The sequence below is a fragment of the Haliotis rubra genome, unplaced genomic scaffold (assembly GCF_003918875.1).
Source record: "Haliotis rubra isolate DU_JTF1 unplaced genomic scaffold, ASM391887v1 Scf1257, whole genome shotgun sequence".
NCBI lineage: Eukaryota > Metazoa > Mollusca > Gastropoda > Lepetellida > Haliotidae > Haliotis > Haliotis rubra.
In genome coordinates this window covers 76,837-104,112 of record NW_025765178.1, presented here as the reverse complement: position 1 = coordinate 104,112, position 27,276 = coordinate 76,837, and the positions used below count along the sequence as shown (strand labels likewise).

General features: G+C 44.8%; 2 protein-coding genes across 2 annotated transcripts in view; both read left to right on the top strand.

Annotated features, from left to right (window-relative positions):
• The window catches only part of LOC124266453, a 56,887-nt gene extending 32,437 nt beyond the window's left edge, over positions 1 to 24,450 (top strand). The window contains exons 10-23 of the mRNA XM_046701247.1: positions 1,476 to 1,680; positions 1,759 to 1,905; positions 2,111 to 2,459; positions 2,667 to 2,973; positions 4,550 to 4,676; positions 20,180 to 20,416; positions 20,544 to 20,753; positions 20,972 to 21,246; positions 21,937 to 22,096; positions 22,333 to 22,554; positions 22,647 to 22,791; positions 22,875 to 23,158; positions 24,009 to 24,206; positions 24,295 to 24,450. Of these exons, the coding sequence (XP_046557203.1) occupies positions 1,476 to 1,680; positions 1,759 to 1,905; positions 2,111 to 2,459; positions 2,667 to 2,973; positions 4,550 to 4,676; positions 20,180 to 20,416; positions 20,544 to 20,753; positions 20,972 to 21,246; positions 21,937 to 22,096; positions 22,333 to 22,554; positions 22,647 to 22,791; positions 22,875 to 23,158; positions 24,009 to 24,206; positions 24,295 to 24,450 (3,022 nt within the window). The remainder of the gene's footprint in view (positions 1 to 1,475; positions 1,681 to 1,758; positions 1,906 to 2,110; positions 2,460 to 2,666; positions 2,974 to 4,549; positions 4,677 to 20,179; positions 20,417 to 20,543; positions 20,754 to 20,971; positions 21,247 to 21,936; positions 22,097 to 22,332; positions 22,555 to 22,646; positions 22,792 to 22,874; positions 23,159 to 24,008; positions 24,207 to 24,294) is intronic.
• A 327-nt stretch (positions 24,451 to 24,777) lies between these two features.
• Positions 24,778 to 27,163, top strand: LOC124266447. Its single transcript, XM_046701239.1, has 5 exons — positions 24,778 to 24,813; positions 24,927 to 25,629; positions 26,507 to 26,677; positions 26,809 to 26,980; positions 27,118 to 27,163. Exons 2-5 carry the CDS (start codon positions 25,588 to 25,590, stop codon positions 27,138 to 27,140), a joined length of 408 nt encoding a protein of 135 aa, XP_046557195.1. The 5' UTR covers positions 24,778 to 24,813; positions 24,927 to 25,587; the 3' UTR covers positions 27,141 to 27,163.
• The last annotated feature ends 113 nt before the right edge of the window (positions 27,164 to 27,276 follow it).

Sequence of the window (27,276 nt, the reverse complement as noted above, 5' to 3'; positions counted from 1 at the left end):
CGCACGACAGTATCACAGCTTTGCTTTTTACAGACAACAAACACATGTTATGCCAACAATGTAGGACAGGAAATGCTTAAAGGAGAATACGAACGAAAACAAAACTTTTGATCGTGGAAAAGGCATTCTAAAAGTCATCTTCCGTGATTAAAATTGAACAAAAAGGTTGTAAAATTGCAAGAAAAACACACAAAAACGTATTCGTATTTCCTCCTATTACGGAAACACCCGACAGTTAATGAGCAGAGGGGGGTATCACGTGACATGGCGTCATATGTGCCTCTTTGATTTTACCTCACAACATAACAGAGTCAATGGATTCTGAAGCAGTAAAAGATGTTCCTGATGTCATTTCTGAAATGGATGTTAGACCGTATCCAATACGATCCGATTTTACATCTTGCAAGACAATCTTCCAGGGAAGATGAGCAGAAGAATTAAACGAAACAGTGACACATCTTGCTGTCAAAATAATTGTAAAAATAGACCATATCATTTACCAAGAATACTATTTGTGAGCAAAATGTGATACAGTTCCAACTAGCAGGTCCACCTTTAAGAAAATATGTTTTTGAAATGTGATTGCAGTTCCTTTTTTGTCATATTGTAGGGTGTCTGGGATTTTTAAAAAAATAAGTATGCTTCAGACGGGGGAAAATAGAAATTTTCTGCAACAAAAATTACACTGGAATTATTTTGTTGAAAAAACTAGGATCCTTATTCTCATTAATAACGTATAAAGTCTCCATCCAAGATCCCAGCCTTGTCGATCAGAGATAATATACGCGACGCAGATACGTTATTCCAGGTGAAATATAAAATACTAGTCATGACAATGTTTGCTTCCCTAGTTTTGGTTATGGAAATAGTTATGGTACTCGGACATTGCCTTAGAATGGCATCTTGTCAGCCAATGAGAATACAGAACAGCTTTCACGGCACACATGCACTACTGACAAACAGCGAGTCCGATGCCGACGTGCGTAATTGGCAAAATGGAAAATGAAATGAAAAGAAACAAGTACTTCATGAATTGCGGTTGTATTCGGCAATGTTTCGGGTTAGGGGTCCAAACCGAAAAGAACGGTATAGCGAAACATTTTCAAGCTCATGTTAAATCTCTTACTGATTTTGAAAATATATATCTCATGGGTACCAGTCGAACTGCCCCAGCTACAAAATGACCCAGCAAATTTGGTCATTGATTTTAATTTGGTCAACTTTATGTAAAATGATTAATTATATGCTATAAATGCATAGTTTTTGTCAACTTTGATATTATGTTCTTCATATAAAAGTTATTAGGAAGTAATATTTCTGATAAATGTTCCATTAGTAAACTCATAACTATGTATATACTTTTATATGAAGAACATAATATCAATATTGTAAAATATTATGCATTTATGGCCTATCTTTAATCATTTTGAATAAATAGGGCATTTTGACTAACGACTGAGTAAATGCATTTTCAGTATCAGGTTCGCTTATTCAACAAGTAATGGAGGGTATGTGGAGGTCCGGAACAAGGAGAGTAACACACTAGCGACCTACCACTACAACGGTGCCACACAGACCCACACCTTTACTGTGTCCATAGACCTGGTGGATCCCTATCACTGTACTGGTACCACTGCCTGTGTTGGCAGCATGCTGACTGTTCCCGATGTTATCAAGACTGTAAGTATATGACCACAGTAATATTTCACACCCGATGTTGATGGTTTACAGGGAGAATGAGTCCATAACTTCTTTCAGCCCACAGTGAATCTCCGCTGGAGTGGCTGGTCAGATACTGATGCAGGAGTCGACCACTTTGTGAGGGAAGTGTATGAACTCTACGCTGCTGGGGATGTACTCAGGAATAAACGTCCTGTTGACTCTACAATGATGACCAGCTCCACGGTGAGGGAGTTATTGTTATACTGTTAGGCTGTGATACTGTTATTTCAAGCCCTTAAAGATTATCGGAATTTGCATAATAGCACAATCCAAAGGTGTGTTGTCTGTGTGGGTGTGCTATGTGATACATGTGAAATGGTAAATGTATTTTTGGCATTTGAATTGTTTCAGATCAACGGAATCAATTCAGTTAAAACTTACATTTCAGACGACCAACAGCTACACACTGACTGAGGTGGGCGTGTATTCTGTCGTCCTAACTGCCTATGACAAGGGAGGCAATCACAGAAGTACAAGAAGAATCCTGATATATGATGGTACTTCATCTGTAACAACACAAGCAAATACATCTCTCCGTGTGACAACAACATCATCAGCAACATCAGAGTGGCAAACAACGTCATCATCAGTGACAGTAGACTGGACCATCAGATACATCAACACAGTCCACCACAACAACAAGTGGCTCCACGGTGTGGCTTCTGTTGGTGACATCAGCTCGGACTATGACGATAGGGAGGGTGACAGAAGTGTGGCTGCCATCAACAATGTCCAGGGTATGCACTTCTCAGAATCTTGCTAACAAAAAACTGATTGTTTCTCTTGAAATATTTCTCACACAGCCACGGTGTTGTACAAACATCTTATCTAAAGGTTTCCATGGCGCAGTGTGACTTTCAGTATTGTGTCAAAGGTGACGTTTTTCCTATTAACTCATTATACATCTAATTGCAAAATAACACATGCAGCATTATATTCAACAGGTGTCACACGAATATTGTCGTCATACAATGTCGATCACCAAGGAGGGTCGTCTATCACCAATCCACCAGCTGATAACCTGTTCACCAGTCAAGATCTGAGTCAGTCACAGACCATAACACCCTCACTAGTGGACGGGGACACTGTACGCTTCTGGGTGCGAGCCTATGACATTAGACGAGAATTCCTGGAAGAACATGTGACAGTCAACATCGACACATCCCCTCCAGTCATAGAGAACCTTTGGCTCACCAGGGGAGACAGACTGAACATCAGTGTACATGGAGCAGAGGAATTTTCCGAAATGACGCAAGTCGTTTATTATCTTATATAGTTCATGAAATAATTATTATAATTTGCGTAATTCTAATGCTATTATATCATATTATATTATTTTACATTCCATTTTAAGAAGCATTTGAACCATTACAGTACAGCCAGAAATTATTGAGAATTTAAAGATTGTAATTTTTTATATTTTTTTCACTCACTACTCACGTATTAAATGTGGATATAAGCAGAACATAACTCCAGATTCAAAGACAGGTGAACAGTTAGTCTTTTGCCAAGTTACTATTGGCAGCGATGCAGGCTTCAATGTGGCGGGGCATACTACTGATCAAAGAAGTTAGAAAGTCGTGGCCCATGCTGTCCCAATATCGGACCACCTCTTCTTTCATTTCAGCAATATTTGTCAGTTTTTTCTTATTGACACTTTCCTTCATAAGTCCCTAAACATTTTCTATTGGATTTAGGTCAGGCCTATAGCTTGGCCAATCTACTAATGTCATATTTTGGGTCCGAAACCAGGTCTGTGAATGCTTTGAACGATGTTTTGGGTGGTTGTCCTGCTTGAAAATCCAAACATTTCCATAGAACACGTTAGCAGATGGAAGTAAATGTCCCTCGAGAATACCCGTGTACCGCTTCCTGTTCATATTCTCTTCAATTTCACAGAGGGGCGTTGCCCCTAACACAAATATGCCACGCCACACGTTAAATTTCGGACTGTACATTGGGCGCTGATACAAAAAAACATTCAGATTGTTTGGTCCAGAATTTCAGTGTATTAGGAACCAGTCACACAGAACTTTCATCTGAGAAAATCACATTGGCCCGGTTAAAATGTCTACGTTGTAAGCACCAGTTCAACCTTCGCTCCTTTTGTTCAGGTTTCATGATCGGTGATGGAATTCCTCGACTTTTCTGCCAACCCATTGCATGCAGCTCAGTTCTAATTGTCTCCTTTCAGACAGCCACAGTTCCTCTATCAATCATATCCAGCCTTACGTTTTCTAAATTCCTTCGTTTGTTGTTAGAGACACGAATACCAAGCAGCCTCCTGTCCCCGACAGTCAATTTTCTGGGCTTACCTGCGCCTCCCTGGTGCTCAATGCCATATCCATTTGCAATCTTTTCCAAAACACGATAAACAGTGGACAAAGGGATGCCTGTTCTACTTGAAATCACTTTAGCTGATCTGATGTCCGTGTTATAATACTCTAAAATGAATTTCCTCTTCTCTAAATCATCCATACTGAGGATCACTGAAAATGTCGTCTGCTAGCAAGTAAACAAAGGGGGATAACTGTTCACAAACTAATGAAAAAGGATTAACGGATTTGTCCCTCTTGAATGAAACCAAACACTTGATAGCTGGTCAAGGTTGTTTATACTAGAAATCCAATTAAACATATTCCTAGAATTCGCAATAATTTCTGGTCATACCATATATCGGTGACATGACCTTATATGTATTTTGCCCTTCGTTAAACTTTAAATAGCTAAATAATGCTTAACTCAGTAAAACCTCCTTGATCAGGGTAAAATGTGTGAGACCACGGTCTGATGTGATGAATTGTCAAACCGTGTAATACAATTTCAGAATGGAGTGGATTGCATACGATGAGCACAGTGGCTTGGAAACGGTGTCATGGAGTATTGTAGATAAATACCAGGGTTTAGACATCGTACATGGAGTTGAGCACATCACGGCTCAAGGGAACACAAGTGTAAGTAGTTAGATTAGTTTGTTGTTCAGCAGTATTCCAGATATATGGGAGTGGTCTGTAAATAATCGAATCTAGTCCAGCGATCAATCTCATGAGTATCGATCTGCTCACTGGGGATACGGTGACATGTGTCAACCAAGTCAGTGAGCCTGACCACAACTTGCATCTTCACGGTATATCCACCACTGTGCATTTCAAAGACTGGCTTTTGAAGTAGTAGAGAGAAAGACAGTCCGGGACCAGTTCCAACAAAAGCCTCTGCAAAGCCTTATTTACCAAATAAGGCTTTTGTCGGACCCTTAGCTCTTGCTACCATTTCCCCTACTATGAAAAAGTTTGAGACGCTAGCGGGATACGAACGCACCGCCGCTTAACTACCAGAGACATGGCTATGCCGTGTTGACAGGAGGTAACACTGTACCGTACGGGACGATCAATAATTCCGCTCTTACAAACCCCCTACCTGGCCCATCCCTCAAGTAGTATAAGTTAGGCTCGTCTGCTTTGATGTCCACTTTATCTATGTTGTAAGTTTTGACTGACCATATAGGATCGGTGGCTCGCTTACGGCTATCACCCTCGTGTTCCCCCGGCTGGTATAGATACCTCACTAGGGCCCTATCTGGTATCTGTTTCTCCTTCCCACGCAATGGAGCAGCCGGCTCTGCAACTATTGATTTTAGTTTGATAGCGTCTGCCGGTTTCTTATCAGTGAGCCGGGTGACTTCATGGTTGATTGCCGACACCACCTTGGGTAACCTCGCGACCCATTCAGTCGATCGTTTTCCCGGGGTTGCCATCTCCCTAGCATACTGATGCCCGAATAAGCGCTCAGCCAAAGTCCTATTAAATCTCTCAACTATGGCTTGGCTGCGATGGGCTCCGGCGTGCCCGCCTGACCTTTGTATCGTGTTTGGCTAGCACTTGTGACACGGCACCCATGAATTCCGTCCGGGGTCAACTTGCAGCTCTGTTGGCCAAGTCAGCCTGGACTGCGTTTGTATATCGCGTCGAATCCTCTCTGGCTACCTGGGCCGAATCTTTTGCGGTCAAGGGTTCGGCTTCCTTGTAGCGACTGGCTACGTCCACTCACGGTTAAGGCATACTTGTACCTCTTGTCGTGGGGTAGGAACAGTAGGTCTGCCTGGTGAACGCTATTAGGTATGTTAATACCGAACCTCCTTCTAGGCAACGTGGCGTGGTGCCGGCAAATAGATCTGCCACAGGGCTTGTTTTTCAAGCCACGCTTTGGCTTCCTCCGGGGGTACTCGCGCCATTTTAGCCAGCTTATCTACAGCGCTAGCTCCTTTCCAGTACCCACGCGGGCTATAGTAAATAGCCTCAAACTTTCTCTGGTTCCATTGACATGTTCATGTCCATACGCCAGCGTGCGATGTTTATCCCATCAATAGCTATCCAACGTTTAGTGTCCATAGGCGACAGGGACGTCTTGTTTATAGTCAGTCCGTATATCTTATGCCCATCACTTCTAAGTGTGTTCATTTTATGCCTAAAGGTACGGGTCTTGAACAGGGCTTCCTTGAATCTGGCGTGTTTGATGTGTTGTTTCACCACATATTTCTTAACACCCTTAGCCTTCCGGATTTCACCATTGTCGGCCTTCAGTATGGAGTACATCTTAGGCCTCAACCCTATGTACTCGGCTATGGGCGTGCCAGCACACTCGTCCTTCATCTTACCTAGGACGTTTTATTTACCGCACTGTGTGTATGGCATGGTCCTTAGGGTAGTCAGCTGGTGTCGTGGCAAATCGAGGTGTTTTTTCATGTCAACGTACACGTCCTCGGTTCGAATCTCCATCAGCAGGGAATCTGTGTCAGTGTACAGCACTTCACACCTGTCGCCGTACTGTTTCTTGAGCTCGTTGTAGTAAAAGTCGTACATCAGGTGTTTGGATAAATCGAGGATGCTCATCCCCACGTAAACAGGCCGGTTGAATTTTATGTGGCTTTTCTTCATGTGTAGGGCAACTAGGTCATCGGTGAATATTTTGCTACGGTTGAATGCCGGACTGGCTATCAGTCTTCTGAGCTTGTCTTCCTCATTCGACCGAACCAGCTTCACGGTCACGCGTTTCCTCAGGTTCTCCATAGTCTTACCAAACACAGAGTTGTTCATGAGCTTATAGAGGTTTTTCTCAAAGTCACTGGTGGCCAGCTTTCGGAGGTCTGTGTTCATTCTGATGTAAGGCTCCATCCAGGGGCTCTGGTTGAACACAAGCACCCTGTGTATTTTGGTCAGCCTCATACCCAACGACAGGTACAGCTGTAGGTTGCGATAGTGAACGATGTACTTGGTCTTATTCATTAAGTTAGGCACGAGTTTTTCAACGTCTGTCACACGCCCACCTAATAAGTTATGTTGGTACTCAGACATCCAGTCTGGGTTAACCCTCATACGTTCGGGGGCCAGGGGGTAGCTGTTGTGTGATGCGTGTAATTCCTTGGGGTATTCCAAGTCAACCTCGAGGATATAACCTTTGTTCGAATCCGGTGCGATGCTCATAACATCGACCTCATGTGACGCCCATTCGAATCCCCCTGTGGGTAGATACTGGCTCATGGCCCAACCGTACAGGTTGTTGGCGTCGAGGTAGAGAATGTGATTGGTTGGCTTGCTAGGGTCGTAGCCCTTAACGTATTGATTATTTGCTTTTCGGCGTATCGCTTGGTTGCCATGGAGATCCCACCTCGCAAGCCTTTCTCAATGAATAGGTGCATGTCATAATCTGTAAGCAATTCCAACTTAACTCCGGTCTTTTTAAGCAAGGCATCCCACGACAGACCTGGGCTGGTGTAATACCATGCGGGGTCGAGTTTATACTGCTTGAAACATGTCCGCCTAAACGTCTCAAACACGTCGGCTAACAGCAGTACATCCGTCCTCAAAGTACAGGTCGTGATAATCCCCAGGTTCTTACAACCCAGTTTATTCCATACGTTAATCGCGTGCGAGTAATCGTCTTGGGATATTTCCGAGTCTGTCAGATTGCTGTAAAATTCTCTGATGGGGGTAGTCTGGTCTCGGGCGAACTTGGCCCAACTATCCATGTACTCATAGGGGTACACACCTTCCTCATAAGCAGGGGTCTAGTCTCGGCGTCTGTGTATCGGTCGGTGATAGGGAAGGTATCGTTGGCCTTGACCAGACTGTCTAATGAAGACAAGAGAAATTGTACTGAATCTATGAACCTAAGACCGTTTAAGCTGAAGGAGATGTATCTCTCCATGTTGTTGGGAATGCACGTTATATTACCATCGATTTTCGCGATGGCCTGCATGATTAAGTGAGAGTCGTACCCTCTCAAGTTGTGAAAGACCACGGGGATGTTTATTGTCTTAGGGTTGATTCTAAGCTTGAGGTTACACGCTGCTGTGAGCCCTCTATACTTACCGGTTACGTGGCAGTGATCTCTCACCGAATCACCATTCAGTGGTGAGTCACACACGTGACAGTTAGTGCTACAGGCGTGAGCTAGCCTGTCGGCTCGGGTCATACGCATTGGAGCGACTCTATACAGTGCATTCCTAATAATTTTTTCTTCCTCCTGCAAACACTTTAGAAACCTTTCAGCCGCGTCAGGGCCCCTATACACTACAGGAGCTTTCGTTTCCCCGTCACAACGGACGACAATGTATCCAAACCCGCAGGCTTCATGCTCTTGTGTTTTGAGTGTGGTTGGGGTATCCCCAACAGCGGCAGCCTCAACTGGTTTGACCAAGGCTTCAAAGTCGGCGTATATGATATAAGGCACAGACATTTGGTTCTTGTGGTTGTCGAATTTTAGGATATTGTCACCTTCCTCAGGCATGTCGACCCGTATGGCCGTCTGCCCCACACCTTGGCAATCCTCCCGGTGGGATTCTAATAAATCAGCTCGGCTGAAACCGTGTAGGCATCGCACACAAAAGTGTTTTTTCCCATCGTGTTTCGACTGGTCGTGCAACAACCGGCTGAGATGTTTTATCCACGTGTAGTGATACTTTTCACCTCGTTGGATCATGAATATATTGATAACGCCGCAGGGGTTTCCCCTGTCCCTCCACCAGTTGGGGTTTCCCCAACACTGGGCTAACCCTGTGCACTATTGTTGTGCCGCCTTCGTGCCCAAAGACATTTATAGCTAGATTATTCTGTTTTTCTACTTTAGTGATCTGGGATATGGGGGTTGGTTCATCTATACCATCCCAGTTGAGCCCATCATCTTGGGGATAGCTAGAAAGCCTGTCTGAATGAGTGTCAGCTGGAAACAAGGCTGACCTGATAGCCACCCTCAGGCAATCGTCTCTCTATTCTTAACGTTTACCATAGCCTGTTTTTTCCTATAGTAGGGGGGCAAGTCTAGGTATGACCCGCCTCTGAACGGCACGTAGTTAGCTATGTCTAGATAGACATTATCGATTTTATCTACAGCCCACCCAGACCCCAAGTGTGTGTAGCGTTCTAGGTATTCCCGTATCTGCTGAAAACTAGTATCGATTGATGCGTCAATGGTCTCTATATGTGTGGCAACCTCTTGTTTACCTCGGAAGTAAGGCTGAACGTACTCAGTGACCCCGCCTCCTACGTTCTTATCGAGCGACATTTTCACTGTGATCTGGAACTTGATACTTCCTAGACTGGCTAGTTCCTGGTTGACCTTATCAGCTATCAGTGGCTTAATATCTGTAATATCTATGTTCCTATCAACGTGCATGCGCCAGCCTCTCAAATAGTTGCCTACAGCACGCTCAGTGGGTACGAACTGTAGGTCGACAGCTCTATTCTGTCGTAATAGTTCTACAAGCTGTGGTTTCCTCATACGGGAATATCCCCCTAACCCCAAATCACGTGCCTCGGTTTTCAATTGTTTTACAGTGGGAGGTTTTGCTACGGGGGCATGTGATAACAATGCGATTAACCCGGCTCTCCCCAGGTTTGAATAACCCGTGAATCCAAGCTGTTTTGCTTGAGCTTTTAATTGTTTTACCGTAGGAGGGGCTTCTAAACCTAGTAATCTCAACAATGCTGGTTTTCGCATGCGAGAATACCCGATCACGCCTCTCTGTCTTGCGATTTGTTTGAGCTCGCGTATAGTCGTCATAGTTGCGTACACACCTAAGAGAACCAATGTCTAATTGGGTCACAGTAAAGGTAAAAAATCAAGATACACCTTATCGATTATTCCCTCAACCCACCCGGAATATGCGCAGCATAGTAGGGTGTTTTGTATTACTTGCAACGAGTCGTCAACAAGTATATCTATATCCCCATGCACATCTACTCGCCCCCCATCAAAGTAATTCCAAGTGTGCCCAGCCCATGGCACATCAAACCCTACAAACGAGCACCCCTTATATAGTTCACTAATAATCATGGGTTTGAGGACACTGATATCTATACTTTTCCCCACATCCATCTGCCAGCTGCTCAGGCAACCTTCCCTGGGCTCAGTTTCCACAAACATAGCTATATGTAGGTGTGTATAATCTCTAATTGGGGCATAGTCAAAGGGAGGTAACTCCTCCAGCCTTATTTCCACAAACATAGCTAATTGGGACCTGCCTGACACTGCTATCTTGAGAAATCGCCTACGTTCTTTTATGTAGGGCTTTTTATTCTCGTAGATGAGGTGATGTCTGACTACGTTAGCCCCGTGAGCTTTACATAGACAGTAGTGCCCTTTGACCCCTATACCACACACAGAACACACGTAGTTAGGGCTTCCTATGTGGAAACAACAGTACCCCTGAGTCCTGCATTTCCTACCACAGGCCTCGGTCTTCCCCATAAGTATGTATTCGCATCGGTATGGAGCAGGTCTCATGTTTAGCATACTTATATGGGTATTTAGTCTAATTGTTTCGCAACCAATGCAGTCGCTGCTATACCCAGCGCTATGAAAGTCAGTTCACGGTCCATTTGTCCCTTGGATGGTGTGTAGTACTGAGCGAGTGTTGGCTTCTGTAGTGGCTCCAATCGTTTACCAGTTAATAAGTAGTATTGTCTGTCTGCGTCATCGACATTAATCGCGGAATGTTTGAACGGCATGGTTTTCACGCCTGAGTTGTTCGTTAATGTAATCGATCCTCTGGAGGCGTTTTTTAGCCGCATCTCAGCCTGTGCTGTTTGTAAGTTCTCAATAGCGAGATTATGCCGCTTCCTCTCTTCCTGTATTTCTGCCGCGTGTGACTCTCGTAGTTTCGAGAAGAAAGGTAACTCCCGGAAAATGCTAGGGCATTCACTAACGCCCCACCGACCATCATAGCTATCGTGGGCCATCTTTACTTCATAATATTTTCAGGTAGTATCCCTTGTTTTACTAGGATGTCTTTTGTAGCCATCGCCATACCAAGGTTCATTATGAGCATACCCATATCCTGCAGGTTGAAATCTAGCTTGATAGTTGGTTGTTTAAGCACCATTTTGGTCAACCGAGCGTATCCTACGGCTAGACTGGCGACCACTGTGGCGTGGTATGCGTCGTTGACGAACGTTTTCCCCTCAGACATTATGTATATGATATAAAAATATTAAATTATAACATGATGTGCGGGTCGACCTCTAATTGGGGGACCGGATCACCGGAATTGTGAGGATTTCCCTCACTGGGATTCCTGTGTCGTTTATATAACCACGAGATAGCCACGGCTGCAGTTACACCTACAACCAACAAGAGACGCTCCGGGTGAGTCACCCTGATAATTTTATGTTGGTTACACCACCGTTTTTTACCGGCAGCTACTCTCTTAGGATTCTTCTGCCTGGTTACTGTGGGTTCCCCCAACTTTGGGGTCTCCTGTGAAGGGGTCTCCTCCCTGGAGGTTTCCTCCAGTTGTTGGGGTTTCCCCAGTTGTTGGGGTGGGGTTTCCTCCTGTGCATCCATCTATACTATTATTATTATTTTTCCTCTCAAATTGGCAATGCTTTGCCGTGATAATTGCCGCCGTCACCGGGGCTAACAACATACCATATTTGTGGTACAGCTCACAGCTAATAGAGCTCAAGGCGTTTTCGATAAAAGGGTCTTTCTCGAGGTCTTCCCACAAGTAAAGTCGACGCTCTGGGGGGATGGGAAGGAAGTATGCCGCAATACCAGTGTATATCTGGGTCATAGCCGATCCTATTGTCTTTGTCATCTCTGCTCCGAGCCGGGACTGGTATCTAGCGTACAGCTTATCGATTTCTTCGGCTGACATTTTGTGAATTTTATCTGGAGTGTACTCCCCAAAGTAATGTTTGGCTTTGCCGCCAACAGCCAACGCCACCAGTTTCTCTCGCTTGCCATCGTCCACCTGTTGGGGTACCAACAATTGTTCGAGCAATTCCTCACACTCCATCTTATAATATAACAAGTAAGATTTAGTTTTAACTATATAATACCCGATGCAGGCAAAACACAGGGAAATGAAGGTTAAGTTGCACACGACGAACACTTCAAATACCATAGCTATAACTAAATACTAAGCATTATACTAAGCATTGCTAAGCATTGCTAAGCATTTGCTAAGCATTGCTAAGCTAAACCACCCTATATGCTACTGGTTGGTCGGTCTTGAGCACGAGCTTAGCATGTTTAGTTTCAGCGAGCTGTTTCTTCACCCGTTCCCGTTCTAATTTGCTCATCACATCGTTCTCTCTCAAACACTCCTCGAACGAATCCCTGTCCTTGCAGTGAAATAAGGCCACCCATCGCGTCTGCTCCCTGAGGTCTTTCAACACCGAGTTGAACTTCTGCGTTAGCACCCAGACGCTGTGCTTCGCGTGCCGGCCTGAAAATGCCAGGTACGATAGCATGTCTCTCTTTTTTGTTATCTCGCGATTAGCGCTGCAGTCGTCCAGTATGAACAGTGTAGACTCCCCTTTAAATTTCTCGTGAAGAGCTTTCAACCAGTCCTGTAGGCGTGTTCCCGGGTCGACTATGTGTGTACGTTAGGGTCCGTCATCACCCAAGGTCTTTCCGCAGTAATGCGTTTATTCATGCTCAGAGTAGGGCACATGATAACGATGTGGTCGAACACATCCCTGTAGTACCCCTCCAACATATCCAACACGAAAACGGTCTTCCCACAGCCAGTCTGCCCACACACTATGGCGCAGTGTGGGTCGCGGGGTAGCAATAGCTTGCTGGCAGGCAAATCAGTAGATGGCTTGCACGAATCTCCCATTGTCTATATTAAGTTGCGCGTCCATAATAACGTACAGATATAATTTCAACTTACCAGCGGGTTGAGCCTTCTTGGTAATCTGGATAGTAATTCCTTCGCTGCCATTGTCTATTCTACGGCCACTACCGTGTAGTTTATCATCATCTGTGGATCGCATGTCCAACCACAGCGCGTACTTGTTAGTTAAGTATTCACCGATTTGCACGGAGGATAGGTCCAGGTCTTTGGCTATATACGGATGTTTGCTCGGTAGCTTTTTTATCTCATCCCACTGCTGGTATGGCCTCATACCATGACTGAACAGCTGGTTGGGCACGCCCTCTATGGTCACTTCCACCTTTTCAATCTCGGGATTAAAAACTTCTCGCTGTCCCTCCGGAACGGTGCGTAATCCTCCACGGGGATGATAAGGATGCCTTTCATCGATCGCGCCGGCACGTTCAGGTTGATATTCCACACAGTGTCGCTCTTATCTCGCACGACTGATCTATGCCTCAGTATGCGGTCGTACAGGATGGCCATCTTCCCAGAGTACTGGCTTCGAACCTGCCTGGCCAGCTCCGGGCTAGTGACCATGTCGAACTCCAGAGAGATGTTGTCGATGGCGTAACTGGCCTCATCACCGTTCGGCGTACGCACTACTTTGCTATAGTCGTTAAACGTGAGCTCGTATTCAAGCCTATCACCCAGCTCGGCCTGGTAAAACGGCGCTGCGTGCCCGTGAGCAACTTCGAAGTCGAGCGCACGCATAGAACCTGTTCCCGATGCTTGAGCGATGGCCTTTTTCACCGTCCGATAGCTTGTCTAGCTGGTCTTGCGTGAAGCCATACCCTATGCGCGACCGGGTCGATTTGCTGATACCCTGGTACACGTCATTGACACGTTCTCCCTCGCTTTTCCAGAGATCCCCGTAGCAGTGAAACACGTCACTGTCGTCGATGCTCAACACCTCGTTACCGCTGATCTTGATGGTGGTTTTCTTGATAATGGCCCCCTGATTCCTACGCTCCGCACTAGCTCGCGTTTGTCGTTGGTGGAGGTCAGCGTGAGATTGAACGCCAGTCGAACCGTGCCTGGTACAATGAGGTCATTCTCACCAAGGTTTGGGAATCTAACCAGCAGCGTTTGGTTCTGGTCTATCTTGCTGGGATTGTTGGTGATGGTCACCGACTGGCGCACGGCTCTGACGCCTAGAGGCTCTCTTGATCTTCTGAAAGGATCTAGTTTTCTACCGTACATTGTTATATAAATGAAATATATTTTAATACTAAATAATGGCAGAGTACATACCTATGGATGATATGGTGTGGGATGATAGTGCCCAGGCATTCGAGGATGACACTACCCCCTTAAGTACTGAACTTATACAGCCGGCTGTTGACGATTATTACAACGCAGTTGAAAATAGAGACAACATCAAGCCGTTGGGGAGGGACTATTCCAAGTTTACCGTTGATAAGAAGGGCACGCTGCGATTGAAGGCTCACCCGGAGATCGATCTCATGAATAAGCGCACGAGAGAACCGCTTGCTTTGTCAACACTCACCACTCGCCATGGGGTTCAGCTGATCCATGATGAACTAGGCCTCATAGATTACAGAGGCGCACGGCCAAAGCTTCCCCCAAAGGCCGTCCAAGATCTGCAAGCAGCCAGGGCCAATACTGGGGATGCTAAAGAAACGTCAGACAGTATCGAAAAAATATTGGCTACGTACCATAACAAACCCTTGCCGGGTCTCGAATTTCCCCTGAGGGAACTGCGAGGCCTAGACGAAGCCTTGAAACATGTACGCGGAGAACTAGTGAACAACATGGGGAAACTTAATGAAATCGATGAGCACATCGCTCGCGAGAAAATAAAACTCACCGAAGCGGATGGTGATATGAAACGGCGTATTGAGGAGAGAATAAAAAACTTGGAAGACGAGAGACGGACTCGGTTGGAATCCGCTTCCTCTAACCGGGAAGCCCTCCGATCCCAGATCAGTCGCGTACGGGAAACCATCGATCGAGTCCTAAATGAAGACACCACGCTAGCTGACAGGATTCGGATCCTGTTCCGGGGGAGCAAGGCATCACCATCGCCAGCATTGTGACTGCATTGGGCTTCATCATATCAACCCTGGTGGTGTCTCTGAGTGGGGGTACCCCCACGCCTGCCGGCACACCACCAAGTGGTGGGGATATTAAAGACTGGATTAAAAAACACCTGAAATCCCTAGGGGAGGCACTGGCTAAACTGGCTGGTAAGGCCGCCGAAGCCCTACCCGGCATCCTGGGTAGCATCGTCTCGTGGTTGTTAGGTGCTCTGGCTAAAACTGCCACGTGGCTTAGTCAAAACCTGTGGGCAGCCATCGTCGCCATGGTGGGTTTGGTGTACGTGGCAGCTAAGGAATTTTTAACCAAATAAGGCCCAACCCGACAGCAACCCCACCAACCACCAGGGCTGTTTTACTATCGATGTGCTGCTCCAGAACGTGCGGGGCCACCCCCACAGGGGGTGTTGGTTGAACCCTAGGCTCCGGGGGTGGTGCCACTATACCTGTTTCACCGGTCGTGGGTGGTGGGACGTGGGGGATGTTGACATCGAGGTTGACGCCCAACTTTTGGTCCGTCGTGGCTATAACTATTTCGTTGTTGTAGCCCACTACTTTTTTTACTCTCAGTTGCATATCACTCGGAGCCATGTACAGTCCCACATCGAAGATGTAGTCGACTTTCGACCTGGCATATTCCAACACGTCTTGGTAGCGTTTGATGGCACTCGGGAGATCAACTGGAGCATTGATAGCATCCTCAACGTTGACAACGAACTGTTTCTGAGCGTCGTAAGCAGTCCCCTTACCGATAATACTGGAACGCGTTTGCGTCTGCGCACCCAACAGCGCCCACACGTACGTTCGAATCGAGTCGTTTAACCTGATTACCCCGGCACGAGTGAACCCTTTCGATGTGTCCAGCATGAACTTTTTCCAGTCATCCGCTGCCCTTCCCTGATCAAACCTCCAGACTCGGTAATCCTTGCTGTCATTGAAAGCCATGTAACGGTCATCCCACTCGTTGGTTGTTAGATGATGATACGACTTGTATCCCCATTCTTTCAACTTCTCGCTGGCTTCAACGAGGGGCATTTGGTGAACGATGGGGATACCCAACCCGTGGTTCGACCCCGGCAAACGCCAATCCGTCTTCGGGTTTAGTTCGAATTCGTTGCAAATACGTTCGTAGGCCCGTCTATCGTACTTGTTGTTTACTGCGTTCCACGCCTTGTCCTGTGGGAGCGGGACGCTGATTTCTTTAAGGATACGCCTGACCTGGTAGTACACGTGGAACTTGAACACAGACTGACTCAGCGGTCCACGCCGTGTGTCAATGTCACACCACACCCCGTTGTAGCGCTCCACACGGCGAAGTTGAGTTGATTCTGCCAGAACTGCATCGGGTTGTTGAACCAAGCATGAACGACCTTAGCGTTAGTCACTGAAAATTTATACAGGCTGAACACATCTAAAAGCTGGGAGTCGAAATGTGCCCCATTAGCGACCACGATCTTCATGGGTGAGAAATCTACGTCCAGTTTAGGGTAAAACACTCCAGGGGAGTAAGACACTCCTTGAGAGGATGCTCCTCTTTGAGAGTACATTTTAAAACTATTATATAATGAGCATATATACTCTAACATGTACATAACACTTCCAGGAATAACGAGCGGTGAGGCCGTTCAGCTGACGCACGCGATCGATAATACGTCCAGTCAACTCGAAGTCGCACTCTGTGATATCACCTACCTACCACAATGGACTAACATCAACGCTAGCAACAATAAGCTGTCCGTTAGTGGCACCCGCAATCAGATAACTGAAGGCTACTACAGCGTGTGCTCTCTAAGCGACGAGGTCTTCAAACCATTGGGAGCCGAACTCAAGATGAACGACTCAAACGGTATAGTGGTGTTAATCAACAACGGAATAAACCCCTTAAAACTCAGCCGGCCATTGGCGAGGACACTCGGTATATCACCTGATGAGATAAAACCAACAACAACCGTCACAGGTACGAAGTTACCCGACCTAGTACCGTACCGAGAGCTGTGCATTCATCTCAGTCAGGTTAGCACAACGGACAACATTCAAGGGGGTCACCCTTCCACTATACTGAGAGCCGTACCGGTGAAAACGGAGAAATACAACGACGGTAGAACCGAGTCGTTTTCACCGCGGCAGTATAAGAGGTTAACCCAGGGCAACATCCCTGAGCTGATAATATCGGTGTTAGATATAAATCATAATCTCGTGAATATAGGATACCTCAGCGTAACGCTGCACATAAAATGACCAGCGCACAAGGGCCCGGGGTGAAAAAATGCGTCAATGCGGGGATCTCCGACCTCGGGGACACACGCGGTTTCGACGCTCCCGGAGTAGATGGTAAATTGTACGCCTTGCAACTGAAAAACAACATTTACAAACGCGTTGAAGTCCCCTCCGGTGGAGCCCTAAGTGATATAGTAGATACCGCAAGAGCGGTTGTCAACACTAAGTACACCCTTGTCAACACCGGCGATGATAACTGGATAATATACCCATCATTCGGGGGCAAACTGTTCGACTTAGACGATGTTGAGAGCACTACCGTCGCCCGAAACACGCCATATACACTCGTCTTCACCGAAGATGACAAGTGGGTGTTGTTACCTGATAAAGACGACTGGTTTCTCAATATTAGGCTCGGCTCCCCCTACATGTTCACTGATAACAAAGACAACCACCTAAACAAAGTCGTTAACAACGGAACCCTGCTCGTGGCTTACGTCCCGACTCAGAGACGTAGCGTAGCCATCAGCCCAGTCGCCAGTATGGCGGCCCATATGCTATCGAGTAAACCGAACATGCAAAACGTTACATTGCAGTTGGTGTCTGAATTCGAAGGCGTGGTCAGGATACTGGAGAGTCTACCAGCAAACTCAACACTGATCATCAAAGTCTACCTAGGGGAACCATCGCGGGGTGATGTCGAGATTGTGAAGGGGATCAAACTCAGGTGGGTGAAACGACACCAGTATCACGTTTGCAACGTTTACGTGCGGGTGGGTGTCGGCTCCAACACCAGTCTGCAGGGAGTCAACGTGATCGTGGAAAACACGATATCACTAACCAAGATCTTCCTACCCGACAACATACACTTCATGGGGATGAAGTTCACCCCTGAACTATTATCAGAAAACCAGTTGGAAATTATCTCGTAATAGTATTATAGCAATGACCAGTCATCGCCCCAACACTACGCTTAACGACCTAGGGGACATGGAGGGATTCGATCAGCCTGGTGAGGAAGGTGGCTCATACATCCTACACTTAAAAGACAACGTGTATAGGCGGGCAGCAATAGCCGATCATCTACCCAAACTCACACTCATGGACCTAGAGGGATTCGATCAGCCTGGTAAGAAAGGTAGCTTATACATCCTACAATCAATAGGTGATGGGTACGTGCGGAGGCTCCTGCCAGACGACTTTATGAGAAGTCTGCACAACCACTTTATAGAGTCCAAATGTTTGCTCAACATAACCCTCACCACACCTTACGTCTCTTTTCGTGATGTTTTTGATGATATCACTGAAATTAAGAACAGCGGTATCACGTTCGGGGGGTTTCAACCCGACGGTCTTATAAAGATTAGAATTTCCCCAATCCCCAATCACCCTGGTTATATGTTAGATGCACCCGAGTATGCACAGTTATCATTTAAGGGACACTCTTACCTACAACCTCCTAGGGTGATGTCCCCAGGCTCCACATTAATCGCAATACTTTTTAAAAGCACCCATGGGACTGTCTCATGGGCCCTTGTATCTGGGGTGGAAATAAGCATATCTGAAACCGAATATAAAGACCGCTATTGTAGTATCGTTATACAAATGGACTCGGGGCCTGGTAAGGGGTTTCTGCCCCCCTTAACGAGCAACAGGACGTTTAGTGTAAGTCTCCAAAGAGACCCTGTTCGCCTTTCCCCTATTGGCATACCCGAGAACGTTGGCCTTGTAAAATTCCAGTACGTTGAGCAACTATTAACTGATACCCAATTAAAAAATATTTTCCCAGATATATTATAGGCACACAGGATGGGGCTGTACCCAGTCATAAAGGAAGTAGCGAAGACCCTGGAAACCGTAGACGGGTTCCGCTTGAGGCAGTTATGTGATGTAAAACGTCAACTAGAGCAAGACCGCGACACACGTAAAGCACTATGTAAAAAGTACCATAGAGCTTTCAATATCGTGGACGGGGCTGATACTACCCTTATGGTAACCAGCATGGGACTAGGGGCGGCAGGTGTTGGGTTGTTAGCTACCATCGTGGCTGCACCTATAGTGCTAGGCATTGAAATAACAGCTGGGGTGGCAGGGGGGTGTTAGGGTTGGCGCTTAAGTTGGCATCACGCAGACTGCATCGTAAGGCATTGAAACATGATGGGATCAGGGTTCTGGCAGAAGCAAAGCTGAACACAGTAAGTGAGCGTATTTCCACTGCACTCACTGACAGTAAGATCTCAGAGGAGGAATTTCGTTCAATCCTCTCTGAACTCACAAAATATAATGAAATGAAACAAGAGATTCGGTCCAAGTCTCGTAAGTCTGCTATCAGCGAGGATGATAAAAAAAAGTACATAGAACAAGGTGTGAAAAAAGCCCGGCAAGCCTTTATTACAAACACCAAAGAGATCATAGGCGATTCACATTAAACTGTTTCATCGAGGTAAACATGGCATAGTGTCATAGCGACCAGCCCAGTATTGGATGATGCAATACCCGTTAAACCAACATACTTCAATCATGTCCCCGGTAGCTCAGTCGGTTAAGTGGTGCGGTTAAGAGGTATAACATTGGGCGTTCGTATCCCGCTAGCGTCTCAAACTTTTTCATAGTAGGGGAAATGGTAGCAAGAGCTAAGGGTCCGACAAAAGCCTTATTTGGTAAATAAGGCTTTGCAGAGGCTTTTGTTGGAACTGGTCCCGGACTGTCTTTCTCTCTACTACTTTTGAAGTTATTGAACTTGGGCTTTACTCCATTACGTCACTTAAACCCATTAAATATTGACTGTTGGTGAGATTTTATCAATAATAACATTGACATGATTTATTTCCAAACCTAATTGTATTAAATGGCATGGTTTCACCCGATGAAGGAGTAAGAAAATACACCGAAACGTCGTGCCCGTCACATGAAAAAAAAAGTTGACATCCATAAAATTATTGTCTTTATTTGTATCGCTTATAAATGCCCTTCAAAGACGCTAATTGTATTGTTAAAAATATTTGTTTTGTAAATAACACAGAGTATTGTTGACTGCAAGAGCGCCAAAGCTAATGCCCCAAGGGGAGCTAACTGTTACTGCACGCCAGCCAAAGGCTGCTACCATCGTCACTTCCAAGTAAAGCCCATCGTAGTAGACAGCAGTCGCCGACGTGGAGGAATATTCAGCAACAAAAACAAGGGTTCTCACGACTCTGACTACTATCTAGAGGTCACTGTAACAAACCACGCCAAACTAACAACAAAGGTGGAGTTTAAAGTAAGTGAAACTTTCGTATAATTCATTGAAATCTCTTCTGTGCATTGTATACCGGTATACATGATTTCCTGCTGATCAATATACACGTGATCTGTTGCATAACATGCCGTTCAACGATCTTGTTCAGGTGACAATAGATGCAAGTCCCCCTCATCCTGGTGTGGCTCACGAGGGTCAGTTGGGGAACCCGGAAGTGGACTACCAGCAGCACCTCCAACTCTCCAGCCACTGGGACGGATTCTTTGACAAAGAGAGCGGAGTCAAATTCTACCAATATAAATTTGGGTCTCACTGTCTCTCAGCGAATGAATTTGGAGCTGATAGGTCTTTAGTCGAGGTAAAGAACCCCATTACAAATCCACCAAGTAACATTTCCTTAACTTGCAGATGTCATATATTGAATGCTACGAATGTAGATTTTTCAACATTGTTTTCAATCATGCAACTTTGAAATGATTAAACTGGGGGTATAAACGATAAAATAATGTTTCCTCTCCATGTAAAAATCACACATATCTGTCTAAATATTTCGGATCATTCACTCATGACACGCAGGTCACGGAAACCTATTCCACATCCGCCTCCTGGACAGCGCCCTCTGTCGGCAAGTATCACGTGACAGTGGTGGCCTTCAACCGAGCACTGGAAGCATCTGACCCAGTGTGTTCTGACGGAGTGACTGTAGACACAACACCACCCAGTGTCAGTGAGGTGGCAGTGAGAGACTCCAGGGTGATGGAGGGACTGGCCAAGTCATCAGATAACGTTGTGTGGTACATCGACGCCCACAGAAGACGTACCCTGGTGGTCAGTCCAGATGACAGTTGCAGGTACAAAAACAGTTTACTGAAAAATAGATTTCCGCGATACGTGACTGTATTTCTCCTAATAAGCGGATAAAAGAGATCATTTTCACATGGTTCCATAGTTTCTGAAATTGTTTTGGAGGTTAAGAAGCATTATTTTTGTAAGTAGCATCACTGGCAGACATAATGGAGATATCACACGATCGTACAATCATTTGTGGATTATGGGTGGGATAACCAATCTTTACGAAGTCACGCAATATGCCAATGTCAATATCGAATAAGCTGGTCCAGACCTCGGATGGAATGTGTTATGGTACTATTTTGGATATTGTTTTCAGCTGATGATACTGTAATTTACATGTGGAACACTGTTGTCGCTATTATTAAGGAAACGATATTTCGCACTGAATGGATGTGTGTATTTTTTGTTCCCGGGATAGTTTTCTTTTCCGATATCCGAAAAGTTTTGTGCGTGCCAAAAGTGGATAGCGATTTGAAGCGTACCCTCATGATTAGCCAAGACGTTGCTCCGTTGCTCGATACAATTCAATCGAAATTAAATGGATAGTTGGAAACACTGATAACTCTAACCTCTTTTATCTAACTTAAACCATTATCATCATAATGAATAATCACGAAAATACTGTGTCCGATTCTCTTGAATGCATACAATGGGTATGATATACATACATCACGTGATCGTGTCTCCAGTTCCAAGGCCACGCCAGTAGATGACAAGAGACTGTCCCTGTTTCCAATACATCGGTACAACAATGGAAGTGGGATGCAGCTTTACAATCCTGAGTGTGAATCTTTACTAGCATTGCCTGTCAGCTTCACCAACTTACTCTATGTCTACAGGGAACACCACGTGAGTACCTTATGTCCTCAGGCAGATTGTCATAAACTACCAACATGAACACCACTTCTGTGCTTTGTTATGACTCATTATGTGTTAAACTTAACAATGTTTTGCCCTGCTTCTCATATCAGTGTTTGATTATTTCTGCACGGTAACAATGTTTTAGCTGTATTTCAGTTCTGATTGTGATTACTTTTCGGTAATTTCTAAACTGTGCACTGCTTGAGTGTTTGCTTATTTCCCAGCTCTTCGTAAACTGGACTGGCAGTGACACTGAGAGTGGTATCTATGACTACGAGCTGGGGCTGATGTCAGATCCTTCTGGTGAAGCAGCTCCAGATATCCTGCCCTATACGTCCACCCATCATCATCCTCAGTATCAGGGCTACCATCCTCGTCTCAGTGAAGGGCAACAGTTCTACATCGCCATCAAGGCCATCAACAAAGCTGGCATCTCAACTGTCAGAGTAAGGGCACACTCAATCGTTTACATTTCATAATTCTGTCCGATGAAATCGTATATGTTTGGAATCATCTGAACATTGTTTTTTCATCATGGGTGGTGGGACCAGTAATGGTACACACAACGTATCCTATATATTCTGGACCAATGACCGTAATGCTGAAGGAAAATTACCTGATTGCACGTTGGACCGAGACAGCATTCATCGTCACTGAACATGCAAAATACGAAGTTGCAATCGGTATGTACGATCATTACCAACATCAAAACAAGCACATCATATCTGATATCTGTAAGACTATGTTAAAACTATTATGTTATCAGGATCTGAAGGCGGTCAGTCGACAATAAGCCCCTTCACGACGCTGAAGTCAGGAGGAGGTTGTACACTGACGTCGCCACCCACGTGTACAGCCGTCGCCCTCACAGACCTCCACTGGGACCTCCATCACAGCCACACCTACTTTGTGTCAGTCAGAGTCACCAACATAGTAGGACTTTCTACAGTGGCAGTATCTGAGCCCTACGTCCATGACGTCATGCCGCCGTTACGTGGTGTAGTAGAAGACGTCATTCCAGCTGGAGAAGAATCTTTGCTTGAAATAAATGTATGTTCATAACTCGATTCAGCGCTCAGTGGGGAACCTAGGTTACAATAGTTCATAAACGAACCGAAACTTGGTCGTCAGTGCGACTTGATGAATAGAGTCGAATGTAACTATTTGCATTGTCTGTTTGAGACTTGACAATTTACATCATGTTAGGAGGATAACTGTCGAATGCGGAATTTGAAATTAAGCAAGCAAACGTTGTGCCCAGCGTTGACGTCCCCAGACACATATACTGGACTCATTATCAACTTATAACATTACAAGAACAACCCATTCCCCATCACTACGTCTCCGGTGTATTCCAAATATAATCACAAACAGCATAAAACGAATAAGCACACATTTCGTGCGGATAAATACCATCAATATTGATGGCTCAAATTGAGTTGACGACCTGTCACTGACGTGTCAAAGTCTAACATGATCTCCCACCCTCCTTCTTACAGGATTTGCATGGTCCACATGAAATATCCTGGATGTATTGAGCCAGCTGTTTGTTCCAAAACTTTTCCTATCCTGCTCACGACAGCTATAATGTTAGCATTTATTACCCATACTTGTTGTGAAGACTATAGTATGTCCTTTTGATAAATACTTCAAAACACTATAAAATGGTCTTATGTTGATGGCACGTAAGTGTAGATACAGAAACCATGAATACTGTTCATCTTTGTTTACAATTTCTTTTGCTATCACTTACGATCGGACATGAGCGTTTCAAGAGATGGATGTTCATACAGTGTGTCTTCTTGTTGTCCTACTTCAGTGTAGAAACAACGACGTGTCCTAGAAATACAGATCTACCAGGATTGGTATCAATTTGCAGTTCTTAAATAAAAATTTTCAGAGTATTCCTGACACAGACCATCAAACATCAACAACAACTCTAAGAGCCAGATGGTATGGATTCGTTAATGGTGTTGAAAATGTTACATACAAAGTCGGAATCGGATCTCATCGTCTCGGATCAGATGTCAATGAGCTGATGGAAGTTGGCCAGGTTTTACAGCATGAGTTTACTGGCCTACATTTGCACGAACATCAGGTTTGTAATCTTATCAGAAACTTTATTCACGTATACATCTTTACAATATCTATACATTCGAATGCATGCAATTTGTTGTTTATTACAGAAGTATTTTATGACTGTCGTGGCTGCCACTGGTGCAGGAGAGATGACGGTGTCCTCTGACGGTGTGACGGTTGTCAGGCCAAACGCTGATGTCACAGATGCCACTATCAGAGATGGACCAGGATGCCGGAATTCTGGTATACAAAGGAATTACTAGTTGTCCCATATACATGCTAATCGGGTCTGACATGTCTTATGACGCGTCCAGCTTTATTAACGACTCGGCCACTTCGTTTTATTCAACACTACAATATCATGGTGTGGTTCAGACCTTGAACGTTCATTATTATAGTGAAATCTACGAACATGGGCTCCATGCTGACAAATCTTTACAATTTTATCAGGGGACAGTGAGATTTTCAAACACAGTAATTACTTCTGACGCAGCTCTTCAGATCCAATTACAAGGCATTCATAGGTTGTATTTCATTTCACTATGCTGTCCCACTAAACCAGCCCAACACGTTTTCCTGTTCTATTTACAGGACAGGATGCTGACTTAAATAGAACGGACATCGAGGTATGTGTGAATAGGACACACTGATATGTAGTACACGTGTTACATAGTACATTCACTGTTAATAGTTGCAGATGCAGAGATGATAACAATGACTCACATCTAATCAATTCCAGGATTGTGCCCGTGACCTGAGATTCCAAATCTCTACCTCAGCATATGCTGCCCACTGGAATAGGAGCGTCAGTAGTAGCCTGAACTACCAGGATGTACACTGGGGGTTACAAATACGATCTCCCTTTGCAGGTAGACCAGCAAAAGATGCACTTAGTGTTTAAAATGGAATGAAGGGAGCTGGAGGTTTTACCAGTCATGAAAACACAAATGGAAACACAGGCTATCACTTTTCAAGGTTAAATGTCGCTTTTTGAATGTGGGAGATGTAGAATATGTCATAGAAAATGTGTATGCTCCATGAACGGCCAAGGCGATTCGCGCCTTTAGGCCACATTAAACAAAGGGTTCCAACCTGTTTAATTGCTTCACAGACATTAAAGTTACTCTTTCATGGTTTACAATATAAATACAAAACTTTTATTTTTTTCAAACCTGAGTAATCAACTTTGATTATTGTATTGGCCTTGAGCAGATGTCTGGGACACTTGGAGAGATTTCGAGCCCCTTGGGTCGACTGAGAGGTTCATAGTTGGTAACTTAGCTTTAGAACCAGGACGAACCTTCAGGGCTGCAGTCAAGTTCTGTGCTGGTAGAGTCTGTACGAAGCCTATCAACAGTGACGGTGTGACTGTCATACCCCATCCTCCAGCAGCTGGAAGCATGACATTAACATACCAGGAATCTGGCGGGGGACAGGCTCAGGTAAAGGGTACTGTTACGGTTTCTAGAGACTTGTGAGTCCCCTTTAAACCAGCAAAATAAAACACAAACATGTCTATAATGTTCAATTATATATTCAATAAACAAAATACACAATGTTACAGTGAATGACAGATTCCCGATATGATACAATGGATTCACCAATCTAAAATATTAACTCACTAAAGTCTTGATATTTACAGTAAACAGATGTACTGATTGAAGATTACTGACAGCTGTTGAAAATTCAATGTCCCCTTGAAACGCCAATGTTGGCGTAAACCCAAAGTCGCCCCCCTCATACACCTTCACAACAATCCCTTTTATACCTATTATACAGTTCTAGAGAATTTTAGCAAAGAACATGCCACACTACGATCACCACACAGCTAACTGCATCCTACTGAAGACCGGAAGCCAAAAAAACACAGGGGAGGTGACTCCTCAGCTTTGTTGAACCATAATATCTGAAAGTTATTAATTGTGACATTATGTTTAACAAAAACACATCCTCATAGCTGTACATTTCTGATAATATTAAGGTATGTCTGAAACTTTCATGCATAGGCTCCCCAGTTACCAAGGTTTCATTGAACGAAAGGAAATGTTCGGGAATCTATATTCAGGAAGAAATCCTCCAAATTTGAAAACACGTAAAGTTTATGTCGTATATCGCAAAAGTTGGATTGTAACTTAACAATTATGTGGACATAGAGTAACGTAAACATTGTGTTGGGAGTACTTATCTGAAGGATCTCGTCAACAGTATCTGTCAGGGGTCAGTCGAAAGTCTTTACATCAATAACGTTACATGGGCCAGTAACATTGGTGCTAGAAATTAGAGCACTTTAAAGTGTGTATCATTTAATCTTTTCTATAGATCCAGGTGACATTGTTCCGTTTCCGTGATCCTGACATACCGATTCTGTCAGAAGCCTATGACGTCATGACCAGATATAAATGGGGTCTCACAGATAACAGTCACAAAAGCAAGATGTTGATCAACTGGCAGGAGGTAGATGCTGGCAGTATTGTCAGTATCAAAGACGAGGTGAGCGTGAACAATATGGTCTTTGCTTAATTTATTTGACATACAGTCTGTTTTACATTGAACCGAATTACCATAGGAGCCATAGTTTGTGTTTCATTTGTGAAATATTAATGGCGGTTTTGTGTTTCTAGACACGTTTTCAGATAACTCTTCCGAAGCAGCTCGACTTTACCAAGTGCAGAAGACTGACGGTCAGGGGTTACAATGTAGTTGGCATGTATTCAACAACTTCAGCAGATGTCAAAGACTGTAATGCCTATGACCCACGTAACGTTGTGCCTGCAGTCGTGGTAGATGCTGTTGGTGAGTAAATACTGCAGACGAGAACGTAAACACGAAGATGTTCGCATGAGTGGAAAGTAGTGTCATAACTGATAAAGGTATTTGTAATAATATTATAGTACCGCACATTTCCATTTGTAAAGTTTGTATATTTCAAGGACACTGGAACACATGCAATTGATGCAAGCCGTTGTGATTTCAGGCTCAGCGAAAGAACTTCATCTTGGATATAGCATCAGTTTAGATCAGAACAGTCACTGGGAACACGATGATGTTGACTACACTCCCTACAAGAACATCCTGTCTGCTGTTTGGCC

Excerpts from the sequence above, each read along its gene's own strand:
- LOC124266447 (XM_046701239.1), top strand. The coding sequence starts at position 25,588 with ATGACATTAACATACCAGGAATCTGGCGGGGGACAGGCTCAG. Across the intron at positions 26,678-26,808 it reads TTGTCAGTATCAAAGACGAG|ACACGTTTTCAGATAACTCT; the intron begins GTGAGCGTGAAC and ends TTGTGTTTCTAG. Across the intron at positions 26,981-27,117 it reads AGTCGTGGTAGATGCTGTTG|GACACTGGAACACATGCAAT; the intron begins GTGAGTAAATAC and ends GTATATTTCAAG.